We start from the raw sequence: 10,301 nt of genomic DNA, 5'->3' as shown, positions 1-10,301 counted from the left end.
GTTACATTAGTGTTGAAAGCAGTTCAAATTGAAATTTGTTTGCAATTTTTTCAGAATTCTCTTTACATTATTATATATATATTGTCACCATGGAAACCGTGATGAAATATAAGATAATATGAAGTATTGATGTTAAGCCTTTCAGCAAACATTTCTATGGAGATATTAATTGAAATCTGTGTAAGCATTGATTCATTCTTTGCTATATGGCTGAAAAGATCCCAGTAGTAATTTATAGACACTCGCTCATGATTTTGTAAAATGCACTTTTTTTTGTATGACGAAATAAAGTGTGGTAAATCATTAGGAGTATTAACACTAAGATACAAAAAGCTTGAAACCCTTCAGCAAATGTTGATATTTGCTTAAATATCATCTTTGAAAACCACAAGTTGCGTTAACAACGCTATTTATTTGATTTTTTTCTTGACAATATAAGCTTTGGTTTGCACCCCACTAAAACCAAAATGCTTTCTTTATACTGTAACAGTTTTTCTTGCATACTGGACGTGTGTTTCCGGTCATGTGACTGGTGCTGGAAAAACTCATCTTACACCCCCCATGTAAGATGAGTCACGCGCAACAACGCGCCACTTCTTATTTCTTTTATTGTATGGTTTATGACAAGTATATTATGCAATTTCATTACAGCAGATTCAAAAATGTAAGTTTTCAATACTTTTAATTAAAATTGAAAATAAATAATTTTTAAAGCGCAATATTTAAAGGAACTATTTGACTTCAATGATTTAAAATTACTGCGCTTTATGACATCAGTACACAACGTCGCACGGGCCTTTTGGTGTAATGTACAAAAGAGCATTTTCTACGTGAATTTTTCCACAAGTTCATAATTTTCGGTATGCAAGGAAAAATATACATCATGATTTTACAGTCCGGATCGAAAAATCCGCCCCTCGGGCATGCTGCGTGACCAGTAACTCGGCAAGCCTCATTACCGGTTTATGCACGTGCCCTCGGGTCGGTTTTTCTGTCCGTACCGGAAACACATGATAGATACTTATATTCTTTCTGCCATTCCAGTAACATAGAGTAAAATAATGATAAAACAAGTGTTTTCAGATGCATTAACAGGAAAACTATATTTTGGTCCAAACACATGAGCGAGTACCTTTAATCTGAAGTATCATGGCCATATCTTATTCTCATTTTTTTCTTTACATGTTTTATATATGAATTAATTCTGTTCTGTTTACACTTTTCTAAACATTTCAAAGTCACCATCAGGAGTTACTGTTTTGCACAATGCAAAATAGTTTTCATTTTAGTAATGATTTCATTTACAGTATAAAAAAGTACAATGCATTCCTCAGAATTTGTTATGGTAAAATTGTATGCAGTGATGTTGGTTGTAACAACAGAAATGTGAGATTTGCATGACTTGTGCTTCATTATAAACAGTGATCACATGTTACAATTATTTCCCTGGCAACAAAGATGTGATATTGACATGTGTTTCAATGTGAATTGTTATTTACATGGTATTAGTGATACATTATATTTACATGTGTTTCCATGGTAACATATATGCTCCATTTAAAAGTGTTTCTATGGTAGTAGATGTGTTCTGTTAACAGGTGTTTCCATGGTAAAAGATGTGCTCTATTTAGATATGTTTCCATAGAAACAGATGTGTTCTGTTTACAGGTGTTTCTATAGTCGTATAATTATTTGTTTCACTTACAGAAGACTCCATGTTGATAGTGATGTGTTCTGTTTACATGTGTTTCTGTGGTAAAAGATGTGCTTTTTTTACACATGTTTCCATAGAAACAGATGTGTTCTGTTTACAGGTGTTTCTATAGTCGTATAATTATTTGTTTCATTTACAGAAGACTCCATGTTGATAGTGATGTGTTCTGTTTACATGTGTTTCTGTGGTAAAAGATGTGCTCTATTTAGATATGTTTCCATAGAAACAGATGTGTTCTGTTTACGGGTGTTTCTATAGTCGTATAATTATTTGTTTCATTTACAGAAGACTCCATGTTGATAGTGATGTGTTCTGTTTACATGTGTTTCTGTGGTAAAAGATGTGCTCTATTTACACATGTTTCCATGGAAACAGATGTGTTCTGTTTACAGGTGTTTCCATGGTAATATAATTACCAGATGTTTTCTAGTAGGAGATGTGATTGTTTGTGCAGATGCTTCCTCAGTAACAGTTATATAATGTATCTGCAATCATTCCTTGGCAGTAGTTTGTATTATTTACAAACGTTCGTCATTGCCATGATAAAAGTGAAGTGTTTTGTTGACTTGTGTTTCCTTGGTAATGGTGGTGTATGTAATCTTTTTAACTGTTTAAATTTCCATGGTGACAGTGGTGTGTTCAATTTTCATATATTACCATAACATGGGTGTTTTCTATTTACAGGAGTTTGAGGCGATCTACCAGCAGTTCTTTCCTCATGGAAGTCCGAAAAAGTTTGCTTCCTATGTGTTCAATATATTTGACACAAACAAGGTATTTTATTGACAATTTATGGCTGAATGATTCCAACACAGGTTTCCTAAAGTACTGTTTAAACACAACTTAGAGTTTTATAATCAGAACAAACAAAATGCCTCCGAAAATAAGATAAGGTCAAAACATGGAAGGTGCCATAAAAATTCCTACTTCTCCATCACATATTTTCATGGCTAAACATGGGCATCTATATATTATAAGTAATCCTACAATGCTGTTAATCCAGAAATGTTTATTTTGATGTTAAGGTTTACTTTGCTCTTCAACTTTGAAAGTTTTTGGCTTAATGGTACGGTCGCATATCCCCGCCTTATGCGAGGAAGGATGCCACAGCTCCCTCTTAATAGCAACAATACCCATGCGGCTGCCTTAATTTGATAATTTTCCCTGAAAATTTTGGATTTTACAGTGCTTTATCAGTGGATATATGACCAGGATTTTAGTCCTTGAAAACTTTTGGTATCATAATTTTAGTATATTGTATGTTTAACAGGATGTGTAACTCTATAATAAAATACAGATTATAGTCCCTACAAGCACTTAAAACTATGTGAATGTTTTAGGTTTTATAAACACTCATATAAGTATGCAAATCATGCTTGTATAAGTGAGATTGATTGCAAAATCACTTGTGAAATATAGCTTGTGAAATATAGCTTGTGAAATATAGCTTGTGAAATATAGCTTGTGAAATAAAGCTTGTGAAATATAGCTTGTGAAATATATCTTTTGGTGCTCACTTAGTAGACTATATTGCTATCTTGCACTGAAACAAACAATCGTCGTCTATATTCTTTTTTCATTTCAGGATGGTCATATATCATTTAAGGAGTTCATCTGTGCATTGTCCATAACGTCCAGGGGAACACTGGATGAAAAACTTGACTGTAAGTTTCCATAAATTTTATGCATCGTTGGCAACCTGGTACCTTATTCCTGTTACATTACACTAGTACCATTGGAAAATTGACAGACAAATTCTTCTTTTCATAAATATTAATGAGGTAAGGGAGATAAATCTTCTTCCAATGAAATCACATTTTACAATTTTTAGATCACGTAGTGATTTCAACAAAGCAGTTATACTTAATGACTTGACTGATATAGGATTGTTAATTATTTATTCAATAATACTCTTTACTGGCAAATCAATTTGAACTTAATTATACCAAAAACACATTCAAACAATACAAGTAATTAATACAAGTATTTAAACAATCAAGAAACAACTTCTACTGATGTACTGGCTTACATCCAAGGTTGTATTTGCTGGAAAATGGCCAAGGGGGTCCAAATTGAATAATCTCTAGTTTGGAAAATTAACGTTGACATCATACAGGAAATTTCTTTCTAAATATAGAAAGAACGCACAACATAATTTCATTATCTTTGGTCCTGAAGAGGTCCCTATTTGGCAACCATGGAACTGTTTTATTAAATATTCAGGATGGAGAGATTTTCTTGGGGACATGATCCATGTTTTTCAGTGAATATTAGAGTAACAGGGGTATCAGGCAATGCCATTAAGAACACTTTCATTACAATACATGTTTATTCTCAGCAACAGGGTACCAAAATGATAAAAGCGTCTCATTTGAGATAGGATGTGAATTCACCCCCAACTGGGTTGCTTTTTTATAGTACCCATTTTGACTGTAGATAATATTTAAGAAATATTACACACGACTGAGGGTCATATGACAATATAAGGACTGGCCGGTCAGCCCCCAAAGGTGTATGTGGACCAAGGCTTTAGCCGAGGTCCATTTACCTTCGGTGGCTGACTATTATCCTTATAATGCCATTATAATGGCCCAAAGTGGTGTGTTTTATTTCTTATATTATACCGAACACTTTTTTACCATTTTATAACTTTAAAGTGCCTTTGATGTGTTTTATTGAACAGATCTAATAATATTTACTTGGGAAAAAATGTTGTTGTAAAAATTGCAAGCAGCACTCACCCGTTTTATGACGTCAGCGGTCAATATTATATTTTTGGCGAGGTCCAGACTGACGTCATAAAAACTGAATTTTTATTAAAATACATTGATATACGGACCGATCAACTTAACATACACAAAGTAGGGACACAATTTTGTTAGGTATAATATACTAGGGTTGGTAATATGCAGGAGAAAATAGTGTCAAAACACTTAACACCAGAATGTGAAGCGCACAGAAGGAAAAATGAAATTGAAACAAAAAAATTCAAGTTCATGAATAAGATCTATATAGTATGCATGCAAACATCTTAAAAATAGGGAGGATAATTCCACATTATATACAGTAAAATTTGCATTCTCAGAATGGATTCATCGAATTGGATTTTGTGCAGCAAATGAATTTCACTACGGTTATGAAATAATCAGTATTTTCTGATAATTTGTTATATAACATTATATTGATGATAAATTATACAGCTGAACGTTTACAATTTTCTACCTGTGAAAAAGAAAAAAATAGAATAACTCTAAAACAGGCAGCATAAATAAGTCTTAAATAAATTCCTTGATTTACTCTAAAACAGGCAGCATAAATAAGTCTTAAATAAATTCCTTGATTTAATCTAAAACAGGCAGCATAAATAAGTCTTAAATAAATTCCTTGATTTTATATGCATGAAATCTGTTTGATCACAGGGGCTTTCAGTCTGTATGATGTTGACAGTGACGGTTTCATCACTCGGACAGAGATGATCGAGATCATTGACGCTATTTATAACATGGTGGGGAACTTGATGGACCTACCAAATGATGAAAACACGCCTGAAAAACGGGCCAACAAGATTTTCCAGCAAATGGACATGGTAAGATAAGATATGCTTCTCTTGAGGGCATTTATCCAGTCTTGGATTCATAAATTAAACTGCAATACCATATAGTATAAAGTCGCAGGTTTCTTATTTGTATGCATGTACACATAAGCAAACCATCAATATGGAAAAGTCTAAGGTGAATATAAATTAAGTGCTAGATTTTCATTCCCACTCAATGCCTCTTTTTTTCTCCACCCCATAAATTTTATAGACAAAATAAAAGTGTTGAACTGGAATCTGTATTTGTGTATTGGTTCAGTACTGTCTGGTGTTGATGTGAACATTTACATTTAAAACAGGATAATTGTTACAATGGGGTCCATGCTTTGTCTGAAGAATATGTACACATATTGAATGGTTTAACAGCATACATGCCATATTTTCTTGGGTCAATTCCGGGACACTCGTCGTAATGTCAACGCACACTAGGGGGGTCCGGGGGCATGCCCCCCCCCCCCCCTGATTTTTTTTAAATGGGGACGTCTGTGGTGCATTCTAGAGCATATCTGGGGCTATTTTAGTCGTTTTTAACGTCGGGGAAAATGTACCTATTTTGACTGCCAAGACCTATTTTTTACTTGAAATGGTTTGTTTTTTTCTGCATTTTCTTGAAAAAATAATACCACCAGATATTTTCCCAGGCTTTAAATGAAGTGCTAACCAGGAGGATATGCAGTCTACTTTCGGTTTCATAAAACAGGAAATAAACAACTTACGGGCACCTGTTTTCCTGCGCAATTTATGACACACAATATTTTTTTAGACAATCAAGAAGATTTTCCAGTCGATGAGCTTTTTTCCGTTTGGAGATGCATATAATTTTGTTAGAGACAGGTGTAGAAAGCGATCACGTGACTTGCCATGGTCACGTGATTAAATTAACAGTCATCTACGAAAAATAAAAGAATAAAAAATATTATGTCACCGCCCACCCCAATTGGAAAATAATGGATGAAAATCTAGCAATTAAGTTATATTGGCCTTACCTAAGTCTGGCCTAAATATGTTATTGGGATAGGAGCTACATCATCTAAGCCTTGCCATTTTGGGGGAAACCAAAATTGATTTGTACGCCGTGTGTTCTGGAGTATGTGTAGGAACACTACTGGTCGCCATTGCATTTTGGTTGTGGACAAATTCAGACTAATTTCAACAATAAAGAACTGCAGCCAATTGGATAAAAGTGGTTAACTCCTTGGTTTGGTTAATGATAGCCAAGCATGTACTGATTGGCCAATATCATATTCAAATATTTCTGTTAACCAATGAAATCATATATATGTGCAAACTTACCAATAGACAGCCTGATGATACCTGAGCAATGTTTTGTACCGGCAGGGGACCAGGTGATGGATCAGAATTACATGGGATTTTTCCCCCCGCCGGGGGATATGGCATGTATGCCTTGCTTAGTATGCTGACTACATTCAGGGATTTCATGTTTTGTTTTCAGAGAAATAGTCACATCAGAGTGGCCTTAGATCACCTAAAATCGCCTTTTAACATACATATGACAGTATACTCTTACGCAGGTTTTGACGATGTGACTGTCTTTATTCTACAGAACAATGACGACATGCTGTCGAAGGATGAGTTTCGGGAGGGCTCAAAAAGTGATCCCTGGATTGTGCGGGCATTAACCATCGACACGGGGCCTCAGATGACCAGTTGACCCTCAGCTTGACCACTGGCCTACATGGCAGCCTTGCACCCTCGTGTCACCATGGCAACCAAGTTCTTCATTGGAATTCTTGTTTGGAAAGAAAATTTGATACAGAATCAGTGACTGTGTTTTGCTTTCATTTATAAAGTGGAGTTCTGTGGAGTGTTATGTTCATCATGAGCTTAAACCCATTTGTCACACTTCATTGTGCAGCCTTTTGATCTTATTTCAATTCAATTCAATAGTTTATTAGCACAAACATTCAAGTTCATCGCCTTTACTTCTGGCGGTAACATTTATTTACATACATGAGAAGAGCATGATATTATAATACACAGATTAATAACACTATTAAGATATTGATAATTCACGTAAAAAAGTAATCATTAACGTGAAATGGCTTGAACATTGGCGTACCTTAATCCTTTATAGAACAATATCTATAAATTGACCACCCTCGCTAATGCGGTCAGGCATGTTTTGACAGTAACTGGTATGTTAGTGATGAAAAGTGATCGTTGTAAGGCCACTGTTCAGAGCATAATTATTATTGGTTTTAGTTCACTGATCAGACTCAAGAAGAAAAAAGAATAAAAACAACAACAACAACAACAAAAAAAAAAACATTGTTTCAAAGCAAGCAATAATAGCAATATAAGGAAAAAAAAGAAATAAAATAAAATAAACATTTATTGGTTTATGATACTTTCTCGTCTTAAAGTTGAAAGATATACATATTTAGCAAGTTTAATTTGTGTACTATTCTGCTCAGCTGACATTATTAGGTAAGCATTCAATCCGTATGTCTCTGTAAAAAGGACATACAAGCACAAAGTGAAACTCATCTTCAACAACATTCATTTGACAAAATATACATTTACGTTCAGATTGTTCTATATTTCTAAAACGGCCTTCTTCGATTGCAAGTTTGTGAGCTGAGCATCTTAATCTTGTTAGCGAAATACGATGCTTGTCGTTTTTAATACAATTAAGATAATTCTCGTAACCAAACCTACACTTTATACTACAATAAGTTTTTAATTTGGATGACGTGTCTTATAGAGAAAACCAGTGTTGGCAATACTGATTATGTAATCTTTGTATGACACTGTTTAATTGAAGAACGGAAATGTCATTATTGTTCCATAAATAGCTAAAACCCAAACTATTAAGCAATTGCTTTACCTCTAATGCCCATGACCCACGAATATTATTCTTCACTTGATCCCAATACACTTCGTGTACCAAAGAACCGTGATGCTTAGTTAAAATTGTGTACCAATATTTCAGAATTCGCTCTTTACTTGCAATATCTAAGGGAAACCTCCCAAGCTCACCATAAACAGAAGCGTTTGTGGTTTGAATTCTCACCTTTAATACCTGTATAAGAAATTTTAAATATATTCTTTCCATGTCAGGGGCTTTTTGAGAACCCCATATTTCTGCTCCATAATTAAATATAGGCATGATCATGCTGTCAAATAGTTTAAGTTTTTCATTTATCCCCAATGACACAACGTCAAAAAGTGAATTCAGTGAATAAATAGCCTTTAATGCCTGGTCGGCTAAAGCCTTTTGCGACTGATAAAATTTGCCATTTGAAGATAGGGTGACTCCTAGATATGTAAATTTTGATACACAAGTAAGCCTATTATTATTGTAAAATATATCAATGTTTTCAACTCAAGTTCCCAATTTGCAAACCATTGCTACAGTTTTCTTGGTGTTAACAGTGAGATTCCATTTTTTGCAATAATCATGAAGCTTGTTTAAGAGTATTTGTAGGCCAGAAGCAGAGTATGAAAACAAAACAGTGTCATCTGCAAACAATAGAAGGAATATCTGTAATTCGTTAAGTGACACAGTATCAGCATCATCATCATATATATGGGTAGACATATCATTTATAAACATAATGAACAGAAGTGGCGACAAGGTTTCCCCCTGTTTAACACCCATATAACTTTCAAAATGGTTATTATGACAAGGACAATTAGGTGGAGTTGTGACCAAGTTGCATTTCTGCTTCGACCTCAATTGGAGTCAAATGACTTGCATGACTAGTTTCAGTCACTGGACTATACATTTCATCCTAGACCAGATGAGATTGGAAATCTTTATTTGGTATTTTGCTGTACTTATTTTAATGTTTGTACCAATTAAACAATTTTCTGTTTTGTTTTTTTCATTACTTATTTTACACAGTAATGAGATTTGCCTCATTTTTTGTTTCATTTTTTTTTGAGAAAAAACATCCCATAGTCATGATAGATATATCGGTCAATATTTGTTGTTCAGTTTATTGCATGATTTATTCATTTTGTACCTTTGTTTATTATATTTATTTAACAAAATACCATTTTAACATATTTGCTGTTTTGAGAAATACTCATTATTCCGATGAACATTTTAAATTGTATAAAAGAGATTCATATTGTATATATTTAATCATATTTTATTTTATTGTCTGTTTGTTACTGTTTTGTATGCTGGCATAGAGGTGTGAATTGTTTCGGTAAACCTACATGTAGTTTCCGCAAAACACCCTACGCTCAGATCGAAATGAACCTATCTTACCCTCTCGGCCATGGATGATACTTATAATCTTGTAGCCACGATTAAGTTATGCTGTGGACAAAATTCACACATTTAAGCTCGATATCATCAAAGTTTTGTTAAGGAAAATATTCTATAATAGTACTTTGATTTTTTTGATTTTTTTTTTTTAAAAACATAATATGATTCTTCGTTATTAATTTCCAGGTAATTTTATTGATTTCAAAGTTGATTTTGGTCAATTTTAGTACCAAGTAATGCTTTAAAAACAACAGTCTTATACATTTAATGCTTTTAGATAATACATCTAGTTTAATGCCAATATTTTTGTTGAACCTTTTAATTGTTTTAGCTGAAATTCCTAAAACAGTTTAAAAATCCTTATTGAGCCCTAGTTTTCTTTGAAATTCCTCATATCCACCTTTTCTGTCAGGGCACATGCAAAATAAGCATACATTATCCCAGAATGCACCATTTTAGGCTACATTGAGCCAATATTATTTTCAGGGAGGATTCCCAAACCCATCCTGCCCCTACAACGTTTGGAGGTTAAATTTTTAGGTTCTAAATAAGGTTCAAGATGGAGATAAAAATCTATTATCGACAGGTTGTGTTAGGTAACATTTGACTTTGAGAAAAGGGCACTAAAAGTAAAGTGTATTTTTGTACTCAATGGAGTATATTGTCAAAGACCTTAAGCAAGCATATGGTATAATCAGGTTTTCAAAACTTTTTTTTGCGACGCAATATAAGTGTGTTCAAATTTGGGAAGA

At 33.7% G+C, this 10,301-nt stretch overlaps 1 protein-coding gene across 1 annotated transcript in view; it reads left to right on the top strand.

Annotated features, from left to right (window-relative positions):
* The window catches only part of LOC128222929 (neuronal calcium sensor 1-like), a 42,784-nt gene extending 33,985 nt beyond the window's left edge, over window positions 1–8,799 (top strand). The window contains exons 4-7 of the mRNA XM_052932113.1: window positions 2,399–2,488; window positions 3,300–3,378; window positions 5,134–5,300; window positions 6,874–8,799. Of these exons, the coding sequence (XP_052788073.1) occupies window positions 2,399–2,488; window positions 3,300–3,378; window positions 5,134–5,300; window positions 6,874–6,981 (444 nt within the window). The 3' untranslated portion in view covers window positions 6,982–8,799. The remainder of the gene's footprint in view (window positions 1–2,398; window positions 2,489–3,299; window positions 3,379–5,133; window positions 5,301–6,873) is intronic.
* The last annotated feature ends 1,502 nt before the right edge of the window (window positions 8,800–10,301 follow it).

The sequence above is a fragment of the Mya arenaria genome, chromosome 17, assembly GCF_026914265.1.
Source record: "Mya arenaria isolate MELC-2E11 chromosome 17, ASM2691426v1".
Taxonomy (NCBI): domain Eukaryota; kingdom Metazoa; phylum Mollusca; class Bivalvia; order Myida; family Myidae; genus Mya; species Mya arenaria.
Note: the sequence above shows the minus strand (reverse complement) of the source record. Positions and strands in the feature narration are given on the sequence as shown.